Source organism: Ceratotherium simum, chromosome 16 (genome assembly GCF_057802395.1).
Source record: "Ceratotherium simum simum isolate JZ-2026a chromosome 16, ASM5780239v1, whole genome shotgun sequence".
Classification (NCBI taxonomy): domain Eukaryota; kingdom Metazoa; phylum Chordata; class Mammalia; order Perissodactyla; family Rhinocerotidae; genus Ceratotherium; species Ceratotherium simum.
In genome coordinates, this window is record NC_141915.1 from 27,466,517 (window position 1) to 27,492,885 (window position 26,369).

At 34.3% G+C, this 26,369-nt stretch overlaps 1 protein-coding gene across 1 annotated transcript in view; it reads right to left on the reverse strand.

Moving 5' to 3' along the window:
- Positions 1–230: 230 nt before the first annotated feature.
- Positions 231–26,369, reverse strand: part of BRIP1 (BRCA1 interacting DNA helicase 1) — a 174,384-nt gene continuing 148,245 nt past the window's right edge. The window contains 5 exon segments of the mRNA XM_004434896.3: positions 231–2,242; positions 2,245–2,775; positions 4,376–4,705; positions 9,941–10,023; positions 21,829–21,941. Coding sequence (XP_004434953.1) covers positions 1,932–2,242; positions 2,245–2,775; positions 4,376–4,705; positions 9,941–10,023; positions 21,829–21,941 — 1,368 coding nt within the window. The 3' untranslated portion in view covers positions 231–1,931.

Genomic DNA, 26,369 nt, shown 5'->3' on the forward strand with positions numbered 1-26,369 from the left:
AAAGAATGTGCTTGATTTTTCTCATGTAGTTGTACCAATTCTTCTAAAAGCAATTTTAAGGGTCCAAAAATCTTTTGATTGCAGCACTGTTAAAATAAATATGTTGCTTCCTAAGTTACCATGCACATATTCATACACTTATTCCCTAAAGGTAGATGAGTGTCATTTCACCTTTTCTACAAATGGTTTGCTCTATTTTAAGCATTTGGAACAAAAGAAATAAAAATCGATGCAGAGTAAAATATCAACATATATTTGTTTAAATTACAGATTTCTAAAGCTGAAAGGGATTTGCATCATTTTATAGTATTAAATTCTGTATTTCACAGATGAAACTAATTCTCCAAAAGGCATTATGATTACCAAACATGACTTAGCAAATTAGAGGCAGAGCCAGGAAGAGAGCCCAAGTCTCTGGTCTTCCACCTGGTATTCTTTCTACTACCCCACTACACTTATCTGTGGATTAAGAACTATACAATTATATAATACTAGGTGAGATCTAATATATCCCAACCTATAAATGAATTCTTTGGTAAATTATCAATTCAAACTTCTTTGAACTATGCTTAGAGTTGTAACAGCCAATGCCATAGAAACCAGCTGTATTCAATCTAGACACCATCAAAATAAAAGTAAACATATGCATATATAATAATTCAGGGCCAGCCCCGGTGGCCCGGTGGTTGAGTTTGGCGTGCTCCACTTTGGTGGCCTAGGTTCGGTTCCCGGGCACAGACCTACAGTACTCATCTGTCAGTGGCCATGCTGTGGCAGCAGCTCACATTTAAAACAGAGGAATACTGGCAACAGATCTTGGCTCAGGGTGAATCTTCCTCAGCAAAAAACAAAAAAAAATGCATTTATCCAAATGAATATAAAAGACATTTGATTGCTGGGAATTTTGACTTCGAAAATAATAAACTACATCCACAAGTTGAACAGCTCATAAAATTTCAATTCAAATCACTCAGAAAAAACCTAAATGTCTACTGAAAAACAGATGTTTCTTAGAAAAAGATCAGTGAATGTATTTTTGAAATGTCAGAGGAAAGCATCTTTTATAACTATTTTTGATCAGAACTATAGCTTCATTCACAAAAACAAAAAGAGTCAAAATTTACGGAAAAGCTTACTGAGCTCTAAGGGAACATTTTTCAGCTACAGTTACGTTTGGGTTTATTTATCAAATTTATATATGAAGTTTTCTATCTTAATGGTTGCACAATTAAAGCCTTTATGCTACAACATGATACTTTTTTCCACAGCGATGATGAAGCTAAATAATTAGAATTGAAAATTTGGAGTCCTTCATTTTTATAACTTTACATAAATTTGTTTAAAACATGCTTGATTTGGTTTATCAAACAAAAAATGTAAGCAATTTTAATTAAAAATGCATGCAGTTTTCTTCCTTAATTCTTAATTACTTATAAGTAGGCAGTTTGATACAGGAATAAATTTTTCAAGAAAACTTTGATTTCTAAAAAAAACTCATACTGATTTGAGATAAAATCTATAATGAAACATGACGAGGTGTGACTAGATTAGATTGCTATTAATATTTATGTATCAGTATGAAAAGAAATAGATGAAGAGGACTACAAAATACAAATATTTATGTGAAATTTAAAGTGTCATAGGAAACTATATCTTTCAGATTGATTAATTTTAAATTGCATTTAACTAAGGAAGACTTGTTGGAGGAAACTATTTTGTATGAATCACTTTATCAAAACTCGAGAATAGTAAAACTTACACTTCTGAACAAAAGATAGACTTTTAAAGAACTCTAATGATAATGAATTAAAGTGAAAATATATCTCAACTTAAGAAAAAAACTATACCATTTACCCAATGTATAAATTATCATTTACAATAGAGTTTAATATAAGCATGATGGTATATTTTTATAGCTTGACAGTTAAGTATTACCTAACACCAGGGAATACACCTTTATTTTTAGAAGGCGACTGTTTAAAGTTCTTTATATCTGTTTCATGAGTTTTTCCCAGTTCCAACTCATTTATACGAGTTGTTTTTACATTACCACCAATGTCATCAATTTCTTTAATATGCATGTGTCTATTCAACTTTGTGCCTGTACAATCCTCAGCTTTCATTTCTCTGACTGAATCGACTCCTTTCATAGTTCTAATTTTAAAGAGATCTTCAGCTAAAATGCAATGTGAATTATTAGTCAATCTACTTTCTCTATCAGTTCCAACTAGTTCATTTTTTCTTCATTTATGTCTACGGAATCATAAAGTTCAGGTGTAAAATAGATAGATTCATCTTCTGCTTCTGTTTCAAAAGCTCTATTTGAAGTGGAAATTTCAGCTTCTTCACTTACTAGAGACAATTCAATGTCCGGATCCAGGGCTTCTTCACAGCAGAGCAGCTGTTTGGAACAATTTTTTTTAGGAAGAGTAGCATCAGTCTTTATTGATGGAAGGGTGGTTTCCGACTGAGGGCATGGTCCAAATGATGTGTTTACTGTCAGAGATGAGGACTCATACTTATCAGTGAGTGGCAAAACAGTTTTATATTGCTTTTCTGTTTTGAAAGTAGAAGAACTAGAGGCACAGTCCTCTGATGACCCAAACTTAGGTGTTACAGTCAGAATTTTACCAGTAAGATACCGTCCCAAAGAATTAAAGCTAGACCAGTTAACTCTCTTCGTTTGTTTGTTGAAGGTTGGACTTGTGGATCTGGAAATCGCAACTTTTTCTGTTTTCATTGCCTGGGCAGACTCTTCCAATAATACTGGATCATCTACGAATACAAAAATTTAAGAGTATTAACTTTATATTCCTAACTAACATAATAATTGTTATATTAACATGATTTTTGTTGGAAATACTGAAATAACTATATAGGATACATAATTTAGAGCCCACAAACAGTAGTAGCACAACTTCCATCTTAGAATGTAAAGCACAAAATGTTAACTCTGAAACGAATCTTAGGTCTCCAGTGATTCTTAGCCCAAGTTATAATGCTGTCTGCTAAACTATCAAATTCCACACCAGGGACCTCAGGAGTGAACGAGAAAAGGAAGGGTGAAGAGGAAGAGGTTTGAGTAAAAGAGGGAATAGGCTATAAAAATTTGCTTTAAAATCCACTAACCAGTGACTGAGAAAAACTGACCTAGACTAATTCCCTTAGGGAAACTGACAACCACAAAGACTAAGGTATTTGCTTAAAGTTATAAATTGGTTAGTAATCAGACCTGAACTAGAACCTAGGTTTCCTGATTACCAGTATAATGGCCATGAATTCACTATGACATTTATTTAGGATAGAAGTATATACTACAGGGCCGGCCCTGTGGCTTAGCGGTTAAGTGCACACGCTCCTCTGCTGGCGGCCCGGGTTCGGATCCCGGGTGCACACTGACGCACCGTTTCTCTGGCTATGCCGAGGCCGCGTCCCACATGCAGCAACTAGAAGGATGTGCAGCTATGCCATACAACTATCTACTGGGGCTCTGGGGGAAAAAATAAATAAATAAATAAAATTATTAAAAAAAAAAAAAAAGAAGTATATACTACAAAGTAAACATTTAAAAATTGATATATTATACTATCATATATTAATTAAAACAATTAAAATGATACCTAATGATACACACCACAGTGTGGCAAACTTTTTCTATAACAGACAAGACATAAGGCTCTATAGGTCATATCGTGTCTGCTGCAACTACTCAATTATGCTGTTCTAGTGAAATACATACAACTTACTCAACTCTGCTGTTGTGTACAACATGTAAATGAATGGGTGTGACTGTGTTCCATTAAACTTTATTTACTAAAGCAGACGGCAGGCTGATTTTGGTCCAGAGATAATAGTTTGCCAATCCCTGATATAGACCATTACATTCTAATATATTTTAAAATATTATTTTTTATCATTTAGAATAAATGACTCTCACTTCCCTAAACTAAGAGATTCATGTAAGAGAAGTATATATAAATTAGATCAATCTTTAATATAGCCTTTAGAAAAACATCTACCATTTGTATAGACTTTATTTATCATCTTATTAGATATTTACAACCCAACCTGGAGGGATAGGTATGCAGATATTCCTTTTCCTATTAAGACTCAAAAAAATGAAGTGACTTGCTCATGGTCACAAATCTACGTAGTGGCAACACTTGTTAATGGAAAAACAGAAAATTTGCTCAAGTCTCCTGACAAAAGTTTGTTCCCATTCCAAAACACAATACTATTTCATTATTTTATGATAACACTTTCTATTACAAACCAACATATCTAAGGAAATTAATCTATAACATAATAAATATCATTTCACTAAATAAAATGAAAGACTTCTCTATCAAATGTAAATGGGCAGAACTTTTCATACTTCTCTCATTTCTGGAGATGATGCCACTTGGTAGAGATGGACTTTTAGTTATCATTTCAGGACACTGTAGTTCTTGGACACACATTTTTGCTTTATCTTCCCCAGGATCTTCTGGTGATAGGTGGCTTGCTGCTTCTAATAAATAAGTTGAGGTATTGTCCTTCAAACAGACTACTTCAAGTGTAGACCCACTGTCCTGTATAGACTTTTTGTCCTCTTTGGATACAGCAATGACCTTTTGGTGCGTTTTGGAAAATTCAGTCAAGGACTCCAGTGCACTTTCAAAGGTTGAATGGTGCTGAATCTGCTGCCGTACCCATTTAGAAAGTCCTAAGGAAAAAAGTAAACCCAGAGAAGAAACTTTGGTTATTTAGTTATTAAGATACTATGGATTACAAAAAAAACTCAGATAATTTTTATAATGAAGTAATCTACTTTGAATTTAGAGTATAGGTATACCTCAGAGTTAATGTGGGTTTGGTTCCAGACCATGGCAATAAAGCGAATACTGCAATAAAGCAAGTCACACAAATTTTTTGGTTTTCCAGTGCATATAAAAGTTATGCTTACACTATACTAGAGAGCCTTAAGTGTGCAATAGCATTATGTCTAAAAAACAATGTACATACCTTAGTTAAAAAACACTTTATTGCTAAAAAATGCTAACCACAAGGGCCGGCCTGGTGGCATAGTGGTTAAGTTCACGTGCTCTGCTTCGGCGGCCCAGGGTTTGCAGGTTTGGATCCCAGGCGCAGACCTACATACTGCTCATCAAGCCATGCTGTGGCCGCATCCCATACACAAAATAGAGGAAGATTGGCACAGATGTTAGCTCAGGGCCAATCTTCCTCAAGCAAAAAGAGGAAGACAGGGAACAGATGTTAGCTTAGGGCCAATCTTCCTCTCTAAAAAAAAAAAACACAAGCTAACCATCATCTGAGCCTTCAATGAAGCAATCTTTTTGCTGGTGGAGGGTCTTGCCTCAACGTTGACGGCTGCTGACTCATCAGGGTGGTGGTTGCTGAAAGTTGGGATAGCTGTGGCAACTTCTTAAAATAAGACAACAATGAAGTTTGCTGCATCTATTGACTCTTCCTTTCACGAATGATTCCTCTGTAGCATGTGATGCTGTTTGATAGCATTTTACACACAGTAGAACTTCTTTCAAAATTGGAGTCAATCCTCTCAAACCCTGGTGCTACTTTATCAACTAAGTTTATGTAATAATCTAAATCTTTTGTTGTCGTTTCAACAATCTTCACAATACCTTTACCAGGAGTAGATTCTATCTCAAGAAACTACTTTCTTTGCTCATCCATAAGAAGCAACTCCTCATCTGTTAAAGTTTTATCATGAGATTGCAGCAATTCAGTCAAATCATCAGGCTCCACTTCTTTTTTTTTTTTTTTGAGGAAGATTGGCCCTGAGCTAACATCTGTTGCCAATCTTCCTCCTTTTTTCCTTTTTTTTCCTCCTCTAAGCCCCAGTAGATAGTTGTATGTCATAGTTCTAGTTGCTGTATGGGGGACGTAGCCTCAGCTTGGCTTGATGAGTGGTAAGTGGGTCTGCGCCCAGGATCCGAACCGGCAAACCCTGGGCCGCCAAAGTGGAGTGCGCGAACTTAACGGCTATGCCACCAGGCTGGCCCCTCCACATCAGATTCTAGTTCTCTTGCTATTTCCACCACATCTGAAGTTACTTCCTCTACTGAAGTCTTGAACCCTTCAAAGTCATCCATGAGAGGTGGAATCAACTTCTTCCAAACTGCCGTTAATGTTGATATTTTCACCTCTTCCCATGAATCACAAATGTTTTTAATGGCATCTAGAATGGTGAATCCTTTCCAAAAGGTTTTCAATTTACTTTGCCCAGATCCATCAGAGGAATCACTATCTATGGCAGCTATAGCCTTACAAAATGTATTTCTTAAATAATAAGACTTGAAAGTCAAAATTACTCCTTGATCCATGGGCTGCAGAATGGATGTTGTGTTAGCAGGCAAAAAAACAACATTAATCTCGTACATCTCTATCAGAACTCTTGGGTGACCAGGTGCATTGTAAATGGGCAGTAGTATTTTGAAAGGAATCTTTTTTCTGAGCAGTAAGTCTCAACAGTGGGCCTAAAATATTCAGTAAACCATGCTGTAAACAGAAGTGCTGTCATTCAGGCTTTGTTGTTCCATTTACAGAGCACAGGCAGAGTAGATTTAGCATAGTTCGTAAGGGCCCTAGGATTTCTGGAATGGTAAATAAGCATTGGCTTAACTTAAAGTCACCAGCTGCATAAGCCCCTAACAAGAGAGTCAGCCTATCCTTTGAAGCTTTGAAGCCAGGCATTGACTTCTCTCTAGCTATGAAAGTCCTAGACGGTATTTTCTTCCAATATAAGGCTATTTTGTCTACATCGAAAATCTGTTGTTTAGTGTAGCCACCTTCATTAATTATCTTAGCTAGACTACCTGGATAACTTGCTGCAGCTTCTACATCAGCACTTGCTGCTTCACCTTGCACTTTTACGTCATAGAGATGGCTTCTTTCTTTAAGCCTCATGACCCAACCTCTGTTAGCTTCAAACTTTTCTTCTGCAGCTTCCTCACCTCTCTCAGCCTTCACAGAATTGAAGAGAGTTAGGGCCTTGCTGTGGATTAGGCTTTGGCTTAAGGGAACGTTGTGGCTGGTTTGATCTTCTATTCAGACCACTAAAACCTTCTCCATCTCAGCAATGAGGTTGTTTCACTTTCTTATCATTGATGTGTTCACTGGAGTAGCACTTTTAATTTCCCTCAAGAACTTTTCCTTTGCATTCACAACTTGGCTAACTGTTTGGTACAAGAGGCCTACGTTTTGGCCTGTCTCACATGCCTCCCTCACTAGGCTTAATCATTTCTAGCTTTTGATTTAAAGTGAGAGACATGTGACTCTTCCTTTCACTTGAACACTTAGAGCCATTGTAGGGTTATTAACAGGTCTATTGTTTCAATATTGTTGTGTATCTCAGGGAATAGGGAGGCCCGAGAAGAGGGAGAGATGAGGGAATGGCTGGTCAGTGGAGCAGTCAGAACACACACAACATTTATCCATTAAGTTCACCATCTTACATGGGTGTGGTTCTTGCCACTCTAAAACAATTACAATAACATCAAAGATCACTGATCACAGATCACCATAACAAATATAGTAATAATGAAAAAGTTTGAAATATTGAGAGAATTACCAAAATGTGAAACTGAGCAAATGCTGTTAGAAAAATGGCACCAATAGACTTGCTTGACACATGGTTGCCACAAACCTTCAATTTGAAAAAAATGCAGTATCTGTGAAGTGTAATAAAGTGAAGCACAATAAAATGAGGTATGCCTGTATATAGAGTGGTTCTCAATATGTTTCCTGTCTTTTTACCTTCATATGTACAGTATGCTCATGTATCAGTAACATTTCTCTTTATATGCAGTGATTGTCAACTGGAGGGAGGAAAGAGGCAGTGGGAGTAGAGTGGGGAAGGGGAAATGTATTATTCGCCAGTTTAGAGTAATTGGGGAATAAGACCAATTTAATTTCATCATGATTCCCCATAAAAATTGCCTACCTTTTAATTGCAGGGAAACTAGAAGTTGTAAGCAACACAATCTTCCATTCTAACTTTCAAAATTTGACTCCTTTTGCAAAAATAAATTCAAGATTCCAGTCTCACATAGGTTTCTTTTTTTCCCTTCTCCCTCAATTCCAAATATATCTTGAACTATTCTGGGTATGAAAGGAATAACACTGTTTTATGGGCAAATCATGTCCTATCTGAATATTTATTATATAATTATTTTTTAATATACAAATAATCAAGTTGTAAGGGATAAGATTTGACCTGTGACATGTGAAAACTGCATAAAAACGAATCATATTAAGAATATAAGGTGTTTTGTAGTATGACTTACTTCAGAATGAAATTCAAAATCAGATATTTGGACTTTTAGAAAATAACTATTCTCTACTGATGTTACTAAAACTATCATCATCTTCAAACTATAGTTTAAAAAGTCACTATAGTATTTTAAGTTCAGAGAAAGATAAGATAGGGCTTCAAGCAACTTGAACTACTATACTTTCATTTCAAATACGTTCCTTTAGTTAGTTTTTTTTAAATGGAGTTTTTCTATTAATCTATATTTATGCAAATTGAATTTAAACAAAAATTAGTCATCAAAAAGAATGTGTATGTTGTGCTATTATTGCCTAAAGATTTCACACTTTATGAGTCTCAGAAAAAATAAAAACCATACAGAAATAATGAAAAATATTTAATTCAAAGACTCTCTCAACAAATCTGGACTATGAGGTAAGAATTTAAGTTCTAGATTTTAAAATAAGAAAAAAATTTTAATTAAGCATTTTCTTTAAAGTTCTTTATTTTTGTTTGCTTAGGGAAAATAATTATATCAAATAGACATATGAAATTTTCCAAAATTGAAAAATTTTAGTATTACAGTTACCTCTTTCATTTTGACCTTGTTGTAATCAAAGAAAGCCTTTTCAGCGTAAAATGTCAATTTGCTTTTGAAAACTTGAAAGAATCTGAGCTCCACCTGCTGACTAAACATAAGCACTTAACATTTTGCTTTTAGTTATGTCTTGACCTAAGCACAATGGCTTGCTTTACATGGAAAGGGAAGAAAAGGCTAATAAAGCAGCATTTGTGCTTTAATCCAGATGGATACATTTTAATATCAAACCAAATATAATAACTAGGCTCTGAAATGGAAAAAGTAGAATCCATACCCATACACAGCTAATCTGAAACAAATTTAAAATTTAGCATCTCTTCATTATAGTATGGTATGAACTTTTGAGTTTATACTTTATTAAGACAAATAATTTAATAAAGAACTTAAAAACTTTATTAAAAAAATAATAATAAAGATGCAAGTATTTCCAACAGTTCTTTAATAACAGATGGATTCCTAGATTCCTAGTATTGACTCTAAGGGGACTGTGTTACTGCTAGATAAAAACTACATGCACATAATATTTGTTCATTTGAGTAGGGGAAAAATGACCATCTAGTTGCTCTTGTGGCATGCAATGAATGGTGCTTTTTTTTCCTTTTAGAAAATAATAGCTCTAATATGAACTCTGTAACAACTGAAGCATTTCTAGTTACAAACAAACACAACAACAAACCCCAACATAATCCAGAATGAAATAATAAAGAATCTTAAGCACCCAAAGGAGATGTGCTTGTGTGCTTGAATGTAAAAACTTAATATTTCTTGGAAAATTCATTTCTGCGGAACAGATTTTTCCCTGACAATTGTAAATAAATTATTACTACGTTACTGAATCAAATCTGACATTCTAGGAAACTGAAGGATCCTAATTGATTAATACTATGTTGGTGTTAACCAGATTCTCCTCTATAAAGATTTTTTTGTAAACACATAAGCATTAAAAGGCTAGATGTTTGATCTAATAATTCAAATTCTCTGTCCAATTCTTTGTCTTTAAAAACAGGGGTCTTTAAATACCAAACATTGTTACTAATTCTTACACAAAGCCCAGATGAGAATCTTACCAGATATATATCGACTTGGGTTACTCCTGAAGCGATCATCCACTAGAATAAGAGCTCCCCAATCATTTTTGTGTCGAATACACCTATTAAAAAAATAGGGAGAAAATCAAATAAATATAACTTTGAAAATATAAGCCAAATTTCTAGTGGGACAGACAGAAGATTGAAAAAAACCAACGTGTCAATTATATATTCTTTTAATCAAAGCTGTTTTTATGAGCAGGGTTATAGAAACTATTCAGTACAATGTACCAAAGTAAGTGTATAAAAAAAAATCCCCTACTTTTGCCAACTACTGATAACTAATATCCAAAAATGTTACATGTATTCTATTTTGAAAGTCAAGAAAATTATAGAAAATTTTTCCAAAACATTCCTTAGCCACACAGACTATTTTTTATGTTAAGCATTATATTAGTTGTACATTTTATATAGATGATCTTCTAGTTTAATGATTTTTTATCATGAATGAATGTTTAATTTTGGAAAAAAAATTTTTTTGCACCAATTGATATGATCACGTAGTTTTTCTTCTGTAGACTGTTAATATGGTGGATTACACTAATAAAATTCTTTTTATAGTTTGTTGGATTCGATTTGTTAAAAATTAATTTAAAAATTATTATTTAAAAAAATTAAATGTACAATTCCATGGTTTTTAGTATATTTACAAGGTTGTGCAAACTGCACCACTATCTATTACAGAACATTTTTATCTCACCAAAAAGAAACCCAGTGCCCATTAGTCACTCCCAGTTACCCAACTATTCCCCCTAATCCCTGGAAACCACTAATCTACTTTCTGTCTCCATAGATTTGCCTATTTGGACATTTCATATAACTGGAATACAGTATACGGCATACAGTATATGGCATTTTGTGTCTGGCTTCTTTCATCATGCTGAAAACATCAGCATGATGTTTTCAAGGTTACTTGTATCATGTATCAGTACTTCGTTTCTTTTCTCGGCTGAATAATGTTCCATTGTATGGATATAGCACATTTTGTTTATCCATTCATAAGTTAATGGGCATTTGGGTTGTTTCTATCTTTTGACTATTATGAATAACCCTGCTATGAACCTTTGTGTACAAGTTTTTGTATAAACACATATCTTTTATTCTACTGGTACATACCTAAGATTGGAATTGCTGGATTGTATGGTAACTTTTATGTTTAACTTTTTGAGGAACTGTCACATTTTTTTCCAAAGCAGTCACAAAATTTTACATTCCCACCAGCCAGGTATGAGATTTCCAATTTCTCCATATCCTCATCAACACTTGTTATTGTCCACTTTTTTCATTATATGTACCCTAGGAGGTGTGAAGTGGTATTTCACTGTGGTTTTGATTTGCATTTCCCTAATGACTAATAATGTTGAGCATCTTTTCATGTGCATACTGGCCACTTGTGTATCTTTTTTTGAGAAATGTCTATTCAAATTATTGGCCCATTTTTAAGTTGTATTATTTCTTTTTATTGTTGAATTATACGAGTTCTTTACATATTCTGGATACCAGACTCTTATCAGATACATGATTTGCAAATATTTTCTCCCATGTGTGAGTTTTTTCGCATTTCTTAATAATGTCCTTTGATGAACAAAAGTTTTGCCTTTGACAAAGTTCAATTTATCTAATTTTTTTAGTTGCTTGTGCTTCTGATGTCCGATCTAAGAAACAACTGCTTAATCCAAGGTCAAGAAGATTTACACCTTAGTAGTCTTTGATCTATTTTGAGTTAACTTTGATATACAGTGTGAGGTAAGGGGTCTAACTTCATTCTTTTGCATGCAATACCCAGTTATCCCAGTACCATCTGTTAAAAAGACTGTTCTTTCCCCAATGAATTGTCTAGGAACTTATGTCAACAATCAATTCACTGTAAGTGTATGGGTTTGTTTCTGGACACCCAATTCTACCCCTTGTACTATATGTCTGTATTATGCCAGTACAACACAGTTTTGATTATTGCAGCTTTGCAGTAAGTTTGAAATTGAGAATTGTCAGTTTTCTAATTTTGTTCTTCAAGATTTTTGTGGCTATTCTGGGTCTCTTCCAGTTTCCATATGAATTTTAGGATCAGATTCTCAATTTCTGCAAGAAATCCAGCTGGAGATTTGGTTGGGATTGCACTGAATCTGTAGATCAATTTGGGGAAGTGTTGCTATCTTAACAATGATAAGTCTTCTAATTTATCATCATAGAATTCTTTCATTTATTTATAAATTTCTTTCAACAATGTTTTGCAACTTTCAGTTTACAAGCCTTGCATTTCTTTTATTAAAGTTACTCCTAAGTATCTTATTCTTTTTTGATGCTATTGCAAATGGAATTCTTAATTTCATTTTTGGATTGTTCATTCCTAGGGCACACTTTGCCCATGTGCCTATTCTCTTTGCTGATTTTGCTTAGTATCCTTTCATTGTAATAAAGTCTACGTGTGCGTATAACCAAATGCTGAGTCTACCACTGCTCCTAGTAAATTACTAAACCTGAGCATGGTCTTGGAGATCCTCAAGACAATGCCTATCACCACAGATTTAAAATTATTGCTTTATGCAGTTGTTTTTAAAAAGCAGATAGGAGAAAAAGAGCTATAAAAATACATTTATACTGCTTTTTATATTTACCTGTGAAATTACCTTTATAGATGCTCTTTATTTCTTCATGTGGATATGAATTATTGCCTAATGTCCCTTCATTTCAGCCTGAAAAAGACTCCCTTTAGTATTTCTTGTAGGACAAGTTTTCAAGAGATTAATTCTCTTAGTTTTTGTTTATTTGGGAATATCTTACTTTTTCCTTCATTTTTGAAGGATAGTTTTGTTAGATATAGACTTGGTTGACAGTCTCTTCCTTTCAGCACTTTGAATATGTCAATCCACTGCCTTCTGCTCTCCATGGTTTCCAACGAGAAATCTGCTATGCTCATCGAGAATGCCTGGTATGTAATGAGTTGTTTCTCTCTTGCTGCTTTCTAGGTTCTGTCTTTTGACAGTTTATGACCTGTCTATGTACAGATCTCTCTGAGTTTAAACTACTTGGAGTTTGCTGATTTTCTTAGATGTGCAGATTAATGCTTTTCATCAAATTTGGCAAGTTCCAGCCATTATTTCTTCGAATAATCTTTATGTTCCTATCTCTCTTCTCTTCTTCTAAGACTCCCATTATGTGTATATTCATGTGCTTGATGGGGTCCTACAGGTCCCTGAGGCTATATGTTCATTATTCTTCATTCTTTTTCTTTCTATTTCATCAGACTGGATAATATCAATTAACTTATCTTTAAGTAAACTGATTCTTTCTTCTTCCTGCTCAAAACTGTTGTTGAGCCCCTCTAATGAATTTTTCATTTCAGTTATTGTACTTTTCAATGCCAGAATTTTCATTAGGTTCTTTTTTTAAATACTATCTCATTATTGATATTCTCTATCTGGTGTGACATCATTCTCATAGTTTCCTATAGTCCTTTAGACATAATTTCCTTAAGATATTTGACCATATTTAAAATAGCTTTATATATTAAATACAATATCTGGACTTCCTCAGAGACACTTTCTATTGATTGCTTTTTCTCCTGTGTATGGGCCATACATTCTTCTTTCTTTGCATGTGTCATAATTTTTGTTGAAAACAGTACATTTCAAGTATTATAATGTGGCAACTGTAAAAATCAGATTCTTGCCCCTCCTCAAAGATTTCTGTTGTTGTGACTTTTCTGAAATAATTCTCTAAAGTCTGTATTGTCATGTCAATGTGTGACCACAGCCAGGTCAGCTTAGTGGTCAGTTAATGATTAGAGATTTCCTTAAACATCTGGAACCAATGTCTCCCATTCTTTGCCAAGAGGCTTTGCATGTGTTTTTGGACATGCTTTCAACCCTCAGCCAGGCAGGTAACAACTCTGCCTTAGTCTTCACTTCCTGCTTCAGCAGAGCCTCAAGGTCAGCCAGAGGTGAGAACTTAGGGCCTTTTCAGGTCTTTCCTGAGCACGTGCACATGCTTGGTCATGTGCACAGTCCTACATACTAAACATGCCCACTAAAGTCCTAGGAATAGGTTTGAACTTTTAAAGCCTCCTATGGACATCTCATTTCCCAGCTTTTCCCTTTTAGCTTTTTAGTTAGTCTATTATTTGCTCTGATTTTCATTCATTTTCTCAGGAAGCTGTGAAGTCAAACCACTGCCTGGGTGTACCCTGAGTCAGGTCAAATAAAGGCACTCCAGTGAATGGGGTCTTCCAAGGAACCACTGGACAGGTTTCATAATGACAATTCTCTAGGAATAAGATCCAGCCCCTACTGTGGCTGGCAGGTTGTTGGCTTTCACCACTATTTAAGGTTACTGTGAACTTGGAGAAAGGGAGATGGGAACTGGGCAAGTTAAAATGTCACAAAGCTATTGTTCTTAATGAGATTCAGCCATTTTCATGAATGCTTCTTGGAATGCTGTAAACTGGTTAATTTACAGAGTTTTGAAAAAGTTGATTCTATTTTGCCTATTTTCTCATTGCTTTGATGAGAAGAGAATTTTGAGAGGTCTTTACTCCATCATTTTTGTGGATCTCACACAATTTGTTAAGAATATTTTCACCTATGTTCACGACAGATGAAGTCTGTAGTTTTCTTTCTTTCTTTCATACGGCCTTCATCTAGTTTTGGTAGTAGGATAGTGCTGGTCTCATAAAATGAATTGAGAAAGATTCCATCATCTATTTTCTAGAAGAGATCATAGAGAATTGATGCTATTTCTTCTTTAAATGTTTTGTAATATTTACCAGTGAACCATCTAGGTAGAGATTTTTTTCAGAGGGTTTTTAACTACACATTAAATTTCTTTAATAGATAGAGAACTATTCAGGTTATCTATTTCATCTTGAGTGAGTATGGTATTTCGTGAGTTTTCTGAAATTAGTCCATTTCATCTAAGTTGTTGAATGTATGTGCATAGTTTTTCCCACATTATCCTTTTAACATCTGCGGGGTATGTAGTAATATCATCTCTTTTACTCCAGGTATTGGTAATTTGTGGCTTCTCTTTTTTTTCTTTGTCAATTTACCTAGGGGCTTGTTGATTTTATTGACTTTTTAAAAATAAATCTTATTCATTTTTTACTTTCATTGATTTCGTTTATTGTTTTTTGTTTTAAATTTCACTGATTTATACTTTTATCTCTGTTACTTCCTTTTTTCTACTTGCTTTACATTTATTTTGCTCTTCTTTTTCTAGCTTAAAGTAGAAGCTTAGATTATTGATTTGAGACTTTTCTTATTTTTGAAAATAAGCATTTAATGATATAAATTTCCCACTGAACACTGCTATAGCTGCAGCCCACAAATTTTGATATGTTGATTTTCATTTTTGATTAGTTCAAAATATTTTCTAATTTTCCTAAGACATTCTGTTTTACCTACGGATTATTTAGAAGTATGTTCTTTGTTTCCAAGTATTTGGATGTTTTTCTGTTATTGACTTCTAGTTTAATATTTTAGGTAAGAGAACACACTTACTATGATTTTAATTCTTTAAAAATTTTTTTAAGTTTATCACCCAGGATATGGTCTATATTGGTAAATGTTCCTTGTGCACTTGAAAAGAATGTTTATTCTGCTATTGTTGGGTGGAGTGCTCTATAATGTTAATTCAATCCAGTTGGTTAATAACATTGTTCAAGTCTTCTACATATTTATTGGTTTTTCTGTCTACTACTTCTATTACTGAGAGAGGAATTTTGAAGTCTCCAACTATAACCATAGATTTGTTTATTTCTCTATTCAGATCTGTCAGTTTTTGCATCGTGTATTTTGAAGCACTGTTTTTAGGTGCATACACATTTAGGATTGCTATGTCTTCTTGATAAATTGACACTTTTATCATTATATAATTTTCCTTTTTAACACCCCAGTAATTTCCTTTACTCTGAATTCTACTTTGTCTGATATTAATATAGTTCCTCCAACCAGTTCATTGGTATTTTGAATTCTGGCCTTCTTCTTCAATCTGCCTGCTACTATTTACTTGTCACAGTACTCAAATAGCCACTCCATGCATTTTGTCTAGGTTTTTATGACAGTACAGAGTGTGCTTACTCCATCTCATCTAGGATGGAAACTTCCAGACTATTTTTAAAAAGCTAATTTTAGGACTGCAAATTTTAATTTTTAATCAAATATAAAATATAGTTTAAAAGTCAAATAGTATTATAATAGTTTTAATAAAAAAACAGAATTCTCTTTTACCTACCCACACCCCATTTCCCATTCCCAATCCTCAGAAACAATTACTTTTAAATATCTTAGATAGTTCTTCTGATCATTTATCTCCATATTTCTAAATAACATTCATACTTCTACTACCTCTTGGTTTTTGACCTTTAGAAATTATTTGTTGACTCTTCATATAGAAGATGTTTACTTATCTTATATCACTGATACTTCACCACCTCTCCATTCTCCTGATGGTTATATCACAATTCTTACATAAATCAATATTCAGTTGATTGCCATTTACAGGTGAGTTACACGGTGCAATATGATTACATTTCCTTTCTTGTACAACATTTTTTTGCCTGCCCTGGAATTAATAACTGTATCTCTCCATTTTTGCTTAATTTTCTATGTTTTTAATTCTTCTCAATAGGGGCAAACTCTCCATCCTTGGAAACAAATCTAAACTGACTACCATGGGACTGCTGCACAGCTGTCATCGCAGTGCTTCCCTTCCTGATTGTTTTGGGAATTTTCTTTTCCTCTCTTCTGGATTGGAACCCCAATTTCCTGCATCCTTGATATTCCTCTTTCTGAATTTTCTCCTATTTGATGCAGTGTATCTTCCAGTAGCATCCTAATAACATATGCATTGAGGCAAATGTTTTAGATCCTTGCAAACTGAATGTTTTATTCTCTCTTACAGTTTATTGATCATTTGGGTTGCACAGAACTTAGACTGCAAGTTGAAAATTTCCTACAAAAATTTGAAGATAATTTTCAACTGTCTTTTAGCTTCTAGTGTTGCTTTTAAGAAATCTGTTTCAATTGTGATTCCATATCTTTTATATGAGACCTATCTTTTTCTCTCTGAAAGGTTTTAGGACCTTTTCTTTACCTCAGGTACTTTGAAACTGCACAGTGAGGTGCTTTGTAGCTTTCCCCCTTTACTGGTGCTTGGGGGGCCTTTTCAATCAGGAAATATGTCTTTCAATTCTGAGCATTTTTCTTCAATTATTTCTTTGACATGTTTCTTTCCTCTATTTTCTCTAATCCCTTCATATGGATCTCCTGTTAATCAGAAGTTGGCTCTTGGTTACCGACCTTCTAAATTTCTAGTTCTTCTTTCCTATTTTCTATCTCTTTATCTTTTTGATCCGATAAATTTAAATTTTATCTTCTAAGCCCAATTCTGCATTTAAAATGTGTTGCTATCACGTTAATGTAGGAGCTTTTTCTCATCTTCTGTTCTTGTTTCATGGAAACAATATCTTACCTCTGTATGGATATTACCGATAAATTTTTTTGAAGTTTTCTTCCATCCAGGGGTTGGCAAACTAGAGCCCATAGGGAAAATCTGGTCCATACCTTGTTTTTTTTTTTTTTTTCGTGAGGAAGATTAGCCCTGAGCTAACATCCGTTGCCAATCCTCCTCTTTTTGCTGAGGAAGATTGGCCCTGGGCCAATCTGTGCTCATCTTCCTCTACTTTATATGTGGGATGCCTGCCACAGCATGGCTTCATAAGCGGTGCATAGGTCCGTGCCCAGGATCTGAACCTGCGAACCCTGGGCCGCTGAAGCAGAGTGTGCAAACTTAACCACTACACCACTGGGCTGCCCCTATACCTTGTTTTTGTACAGCTTGCAAGGTAGGAATGGTATTTACGTTTTTAAAAGGTTAAAAAAAAACAAAGAAGAATATAGATGCAGACTGTATGTAGCCTGAAAAGCCTAAAATATATATTGTCTGGCCCTTTACAGAAAAAATTTACCAACTCCTGTTCTACTGCACTGTTTCTGTTTTCTACAAGTTCTTCTACCCTGTTTTTGTTTTATTGGAATTGTTTTGGTCTCTGTTTTTCATGTCACAGACTTTCTTTGAATATCTGGTGAAGACTCGTTGCACTTATTTAAGAGGAAGGCACTAAAATGCTGACTGGCAGTTCTGCATACATGGGTGGGGCTTATAGACTGGGAGGCTTTGCAGTAAGGTAATCTGGTAGATACAGGGCCACTTTGCTACTATCTGTAGGCCCTTACTCATGAGGTGGTCAGTGTCCGTAGAAAGGAATACTGTACTTTTCTGCCTTGGAGATATTAGATCGATTGTCAGCCTATTCAGAGCTGAGAAGAAAAAGGAGATGGAGTTCTGACATTCAGTAGGTAGACTTTTCTTAACCCCCATCTTTAATACATCCTTAGCTGTACCTGGAATTGAAGAATATAGACTCTCTAGTTTATCTCTCCAGAGAGTAAATCGGGTGGGGGAGGGGGCTGTCTAACTACTTCTTATACTAACTTGCAACCAATCCTCTTGTGGTTAACCCTACTTTAACTGAGACTTTAGAGTGCTCCCAAGTCCTAAGCTTTGCCATGCCTGAATCTGGAGGATCTTGTTAGCTTTCACAACTACAGATTTAAATATCAGCTTTCTCTTGCCTACTAAGTCATTCACTCATTCATCTGTTTTCCAGTGTTCAAAATTTGCTGATATCCGTCATTGTCTCCTCTCCTTTTTAACTTTGTAGGTTTGACATTTTTATTTCATTACTATTATGGAATTTTGAGAGGGGGTGAAGATTAACTGTTCGATTTTTCCAGAGAGTCTTTAAAAATCTAAATTTTATATGACATTATTTCTTAATGTTATTTTAAAGTAATCCATAGGTTCCAAGGCATCAGACCATAAAATTGGGCAGGATAGGAAGATGGATATTGTCAATATCAGTGTTGAAAATCAATGGAAAGTCAGGGTGCCACTCTACTTTGGTTCCACTTTTGTTTATGTTTAAAGTGTCCTATGGTGGAAAGACATTTAAGTTAACAAAACAGTTCAGAGAAAAAGGTTTCACCTTTTCTTTTTTCCATTGTTTTCATACTGCCTTGCTCAAATGAATTATGCCCACTTGAGACAAAGATTATACTTTTAGTAAAGCAGACCTGTTAGGAAACTCAGTGTGCAGTTGTAACCTGGTCACAAAACCATCTGGTACATTCCCGAAGGCTGTTATTACATTTCATGGACTTAGATTACTTCAAATACTCTAATAGTCCCATGTGGGCTTAAAAAAAAGATAACATTTTTTTAAACTAAATTTGTTTCTGCTTATTTTAGACCGTCTATACATATCTCTTATAAGAAGAGTGCCTGAGTACAAACACCTTTTATGTCAATCAATACACACTATGAGTTTTATCAAATGATGTAAAACATTCACTTATTTTTTAAATGGGTATGTTTCTTTGTAATAAGTTGCTCCTCATTGATACTGTTTCCCTGAAAATCAGTACAATGACAGTTGTGCTATCCATTTTTTAATTTATAAAACACTAAAACTACAGTACTATATATCAATATTACAAACACATGTTTTTATGAAATTCTAGAAAAGCCTGTTTTGAAGCTTTAGAAGCTCTCTGGTCAATATGGTATAGTGAGAAAAGCACTGAAGCTGGCATTTTTCACTAATTCAGCAAGCATTTATTGAGCATCTATGCCCTATGTTGAGACATAGTTGGTTGCTGTGAATGCAAAATGTATAATACAAGTTTAGCGAAGCAGACAGATATATAAAGAGGCTATTACAATACAAGGAGATATATGCTATAATAGAGACAATGTATAAAATGCTATGGGTTTCCGAAGGAATAAATAACTCTAGTTGGAGATGTAAAAAAAGGTCTTCATAAAGGACATGATCTTCAACTGGGTTTTGACTGGTAAACCTGCCAGATGAATTGTATGGTGGCTTATATGCCAAGGCAGAGAGTAATGAAAGGATATAGTATGTTTAATAGTCTAATAGTGAGAACTTCAGTGGATAGAGGTAGGATGTAAGGATGAAAAAGCAGGTCTTGAGGTTTTAAAAGTAGGTGGGGACAAGATGTGAAGGGTCATTTAGTATTTATGTGATGTTAGATAAGTAATTTCATTGCTCACAACCTGTTTAATATGTGTAGAAAAGGTTTATATATAACAAACAGGATACAAATGTACTTTTGCTTCAAATGTTTCTTGAAATTCAAGGCACTGCTTATATTAAAAGGAAAAAATAATCAACTGAGAAAAATATTTCAAGAATATTTATTTTCCTGAAATTAAGAATAGTGACTAAAAGTCAAAAATTTTAAATATACATTCAGGGTCTCTTAGAAACTATTTGCTGAATATGAAAATTCAAGTAAAACAAAACAAAAGAGGTCAATCAACAGGGAGAGACAAAGTAAGCAGAGGAAATGCTTCAAGAACAATTTGCAGTGCAACTTAATGCCAAGTACCAATGTGATTTCTAAGCAGAGAAGGGCAGCAGCTTAACCATATCAGTAGATTAATCATGGAACTGAATCATTCAGTTTGAACAGCAACACTTCCAGAATATCATTCTGAAATGATGGGGACGGGACTGGGTGATGTGTTTTGGGACTTAAATCCAGCTGTTGCAGTCCTATGTCATCAGCTATATGTAAATCTGAACTCAAACACAACCTGGTCTGCTTACGTATAAGTGGGCTAATGCAAGTAAAGAAGATACAGGCATACCTCGGAGATATTGCGGGTTCAGTTTCAGACCACCACAATAAAGCAAATATCGCAATAAAGCGAGTCACACGAATTTTTTGGATTCCCAGTGCATATAAAAGTTATGTTTACACTAGTGCAGTCTATTAAGTGTGCAATAGCACTATGTCTAAAAAAAAGAACGCACATACCTTAATTAAAAAACATTTTACTGCTAAAAAATGCTAACCATCATCTCAGCCTTCAGTGAGTCGTAATCTTTTTGATGGTGGAGGGTCTTGTAAACAAATGCAATATACGTGAAGTGCAATAAAACAAAGTGCAATAAAACGAGGTGCGCCTGTACTTGAGAAAAATCTAAATTCTGGATTTGGTTAGGTCAGATAACAGTTAGCTGTGGGTCCTCTGGTGAACTGAAAATATGTCAAATGGTCATGTTTTCAAGATTTTACTCTTAACCTATATTCTTTTATTTGAATTATCTGAATGCTTTACAACCTCACAGGAAAAAATTATTACATAGTTAAACTAATTACAATTTTATAAATAGAGAATATAAAATATTAAATTACATTATAAAATCTAATAATCATAGTATTTATAAATAAAATGTTGATGTCCCACAACATAAAATTATGGTATAAAATGGTGATTTAAAAACTAGTTCCAAAAAGCATAAATCTTAATGAACCAGAATCCTTAGAAAACGGAGTATTATAATAAAATTTTATTGTTAGTTGATGTTACTTCTTTAGTACCCTGAGCGTGGTTTGTTTTAATCCTTCTTGAGTGGTTTGCTTTTTACCCATAAAATCATCATCTAGGTTCTGATGTTCACAAGATAAAACTTGTATTGTTTGGTGGCGAGCTTCTACAAACATATACTGAACACCTTTGTGTGACATTCATTGTTTGACCAATCATAAACCTTTAAATGTTAGCAAATTTTGAGGTTTTGGGTTTCATTTATTCCATTGACTCTTTTCAACTTTCACTTGTGACATCTATCATTTAAAATATACCAGTTCTTAGGGTTCTAGTGAAATAAAATTCTATCAAATTTATTATAAGGAGTAATGTAGCAAGACTGGCTCTACACAAAGCCCTGGTCACAGATAATATTACAGTAACATTACATTAAATTTCACTCCACTTACCTACCTAGGGCCTGGTTTAAGGCCCTGTATGCTTGAATTTCATACCACTGACGACCAGGTAAAAGACCTCTCAATTTCGAATGCTGGTCATTATACTGTCGCTTTAGTTCAACCTAATAATTTAAAAATATATTTAAAATATAGTAGATAATTAAAGCTCATTTAAAAAATCATATTAACTTCTAACACTTTGAACATCATTTTATAAGGGTAGCGAGATTTTGTTTTTCAGTACTAAATTTTTTTCAGTTCATTTAAAACATTTCTATTCATTTGTACATTCCCTAAATTTCTACATGCACATAATTAATTAGCTCTGTGATAATGTCAATCAGTTTTATTGAGAAATAATTTACATACAATAAAATTTACAAACTTTCTAAATACATTTAGATGTTTTGATAAATGTATAGTCATGTAACCACCACCACAATCACCCCAAAAACTTCCCTCCTATGCCTTTTCAGTCAGTCTCCTTCACTGCTGACTTTGTCAACCAATGATCTGCTTTCTGTTTCGCCTTTTCTAGAATTCCATGTAGATGTTATTATATAATCATCTGTGTCTGTCTTTTTCATTTAGTATAATGATTTTGGAATTCATTCATGCTGAAACATACATCAATAGTTTATTCTTTTATATTTATCCAGCCTGATAATCTCTGCTGTTTTTTTATTTTATTTTATTTATTTATTTATGTTTTCCCCCAAAGCCCCAGTAGATAGTTGTATGTCATAGCTGCACATCTTTCTAGTTGCTGTATGTGGGACACGGCCTCAGCATGGCTGGAGAAGCGTTGCGTCAGTGCGTGCCTGGGATCCAAACCTGGGCCGCCAGCAGCGGAGCATGCGCACTTAACCGCTAAGCCATGGGGCCGGCCCCAATCTCTGCTTTTTAATAGGGATGTTTAGACCATTCACATTTAATGTAATTATTGTTATGACTTGGTTCAAATCTACAGCAGCAGAATACACATTCTCCTCAAGTGCATATGAAACATTCTCCAGGACAGATTATATGTTGGGCCACAAAACAAGTCTTAAGAAATTTATGAAGACTGAAATCATATTAAATATCTTTTCCAACCACAACAGTATGAAATCAGAAGTCAATAACAGGAAAATTGGAATATTCACAAATATGTGGAAATTAAACAACACACACCTGAACAACCAATGGGTCAAAGAAAAAATCAAAAGAGAAATCAAAAAGTATCTTGATACAAATAAAAATGGAAACACAACAAACCAAAACTATGGGATGCAGCAAAAGCAGTTGTAAGAGAGACATTTATAAACACCTACATTAAGAAAGAACAAAGATCTCAAACAACCTATCTTTACACCTTAAAAAACTAGAAAAAGAATAAATGAATCTCAAAGTTAGCAGAAGGAAGGAAACAACTAAGATGAGAGCAGAAATAAATTAGAGACTTGAAAAAAACAATAGAAAAGATCAATGAAACTAAGAGTTGGTTTTTTGAAATAATAAACAAAACTGATAAATGTTTTGCTAATTAAGCAATGAAAATGACTCAAATAAAATTATAAATGAAAGAATAGATTACAACTGATACTACAGAAATACAAAGGATCATAAGAGACCATTATGAACAATTACATGCCAAAAAATTGGGTAACCTAGAAGAAATGGATAAATTCATAGATACATACAACCTACCAAGATAAATCATGAAGAAATAGAAAATCTGAACAGACCTATAACAAGTAGGAGATTGAAGCAGTAATCCAAAACCTCTCAACAAAGAAAAGCCCAGGATCAGATGGCTTCACTGGTGAATTCTACTAAGTATTTAAGGAAGAATTAATTAACACTAATCCTTCTCAAATGCTTCCAAATATAAGAGGAGGGAACACTTCCTCCAAACTCATTTTAAGAGGCCAGACCACTCTTATACCAAAGACAGATAAGGACACTACAAGAAGAGAAAATTACAAGCCAATATCCGTGATAAACATAGTTACAAATATCCTTAGCAAACTGAATTCAAAAGCATTTAAAGGATCATACACTGAGATCAAGTGGGATTTATCCCTGGAATGCAAGATTGGTTCAACATACACAAATCAATAAATGTGATATACCACATTAACAGAGTGAAGGATAAAAATCATACAACCATCTCAAAAGAGGCAGAAAAACAGCACAGACAAAATTCAACATCCTTTCATGATAAAAATTCTCAACAAATTAGGTATAGAAGGAATGTACATCAACATAATAAAGGCCATATGGACAAGCTCACAGATAATATCATACTCAATAGTGAAGAGCTGAAAGCTTTTCCTCTAAGATCAGGAACAAGACAAGGCTGCTCACTCTCATCACTTCTATTCAACAAAGTACTGAAAGTCCTGGCCAAAGCAATTAGGCAAGAAAAAGAAATAAAAGGCATCCAAATTGGAAAGGAAGAAGTAAAATTGTCTCGTTTGCAGATAACATGATCTTCTATGTAGAAAACCCTAAGGACTCTACCAAAAAACTGTTAGAACTAACAGATGAATTTAGTAAAGTTGCAGGATACAAAATCAACATACAAAAATCAGTTGTATTTCTATACACTAACAACAAACTATTCAAAAAAAGAAATTAGGAAAACAATCCCATTTACAATAGTATCAAAAAGAATAATATACTTCAGAATAAATTTAACCAAGGAGGTGAAAGATCTTTACACTGAAAACTATAAGACATTGATGAAAGAAATTGAAGAAACACAATAAATAGAAAGATCCTATGTTTATGGATTAAAAGAATTAGTATTGCTAAATGTCCTTATTACCCAAAGTGATTGACAGATTCAGTGCAATTCCTATCAAAATCAAAATGGTGTTTTTTACAGAAATATAAAAAACAATCCCAAAATTTGTAAGGAACCACAAAGACACCAAATAGCCAAAGCAAAAAAGAAGAACAAAGCTGGAGGCAACAGACTTCCTGATTTCAAACTGTATTACAAAACTTTAGTAATCAAAACAGAATGGTAATGGCATAAAATCAGATACAAAGGCCAATGAAACAGAATAGAGAGTCCAGAAATAAACCCATGCATATATGGTTAACTAATCTTTGACAAAAATACCAAGAATAGCACCAATAATACAAAATGGGGAAAGCATAGTCTCTTCAGCAAATGGTGGTGGAAAACTGGATATCCACATGTAAAATAACAAAACTGGATCCTTATCTTACATTATACCTAAAAAACAACTTAAAATGAATTAAAGACTTAAACGTATGACCTGAGACTGCAAAAGTCCTAGAAGAAAACAGGGAAAAGCTCCTTGACATTAGTCTCAGCAATGATTTTTTGGATATGACACCAAAACATAGGCAACAAAAGTAAAAATAAACAAGTGGGACTTCATCAAACTAAAAAGCTTCTGCACAGGGCCAGCCCTGGTGGCCTAGTGGTTAAGTTCAGCATGCTCCGCTTTGGCAGCCCAGGTTTGGTTTGGTGATGACCTACATCGCTCATCCATCAGCGGCCATGGTGTGGCAGCAGCTCACATACAAAATAGAGGAAGACTGCCAACAGATGTTACCTCGGGGCAAATATTCCTCAGCAAAAAAAAAAAAAAAAAAGCTTCTGCACAGCAAAAGAAACAATCAACAAAATGAAAAGAGAACCTATGGGACAGGAGAAAATATTTGCAAACCATATATCTGATAAGAGGTTTATATCCAAAATATACAGGGAAGGAGGAGGGCAAAAGGGGTAATAGGGTACACGTGTATGGTGACAGATGATAATTGGTCTTTGGGTGGTGAACGTGATGTAGTTCACACAGAACTTGAAATATAATGATGTAGACCTGAAATTTACGTAATGTTATAAACCAACGCTACCTTAATGAAAAAAAAAGGAACTCATACAACTAATAATCAAAAAATGAGCAGAGAATTTGAATAGACATTTTTCCAAAAAAGTCATATGAATGGCTAACGGGTATATGAAAAGGTGTTTAACATTACTACTCATCAGAGAAATGCAAATTAAAACCACAACGAGATATTATCTCACACCTGTTAGAATGGCTATTCTTTTTTTTTTTTTTTTTTTAATTTTCTTTTTTTTTTTTTAAGATTTTATTTATTTTATTTTTCCCCCCAAAGCCCCAGTGGATAGTTGTGTGTCGTAGCTGCACATCCTTCTAGTTGCTGTATGTGGGACTCGGCCTCAGGATGAACGGAGAAGTGGTGCCTCGATGCGCACCCGGGATCCGAACCCGGGCCACCAGCATCGCAGCGCGCGCACTTAACCACCAAGCCACAGGGCCGGCCCAGAATGGCTATTCTTAAAAAGACAAGAGATAACAAGTGTTGGCAAGGGTGTGAAGTAAAGGGAACCCTTGTACTACACTGTTGGTGGGAATGTAAATTGGTACAGCCATTATGAAACACAGTATGGAGATTCCTCAAACAATTAAAAATAGAACTACCATATAATCCAGCAATCTCACTTCTGGGTATATATCTAAAAGGAATAAAATCACTGTCTCAAAGAGATGTGTGCACGC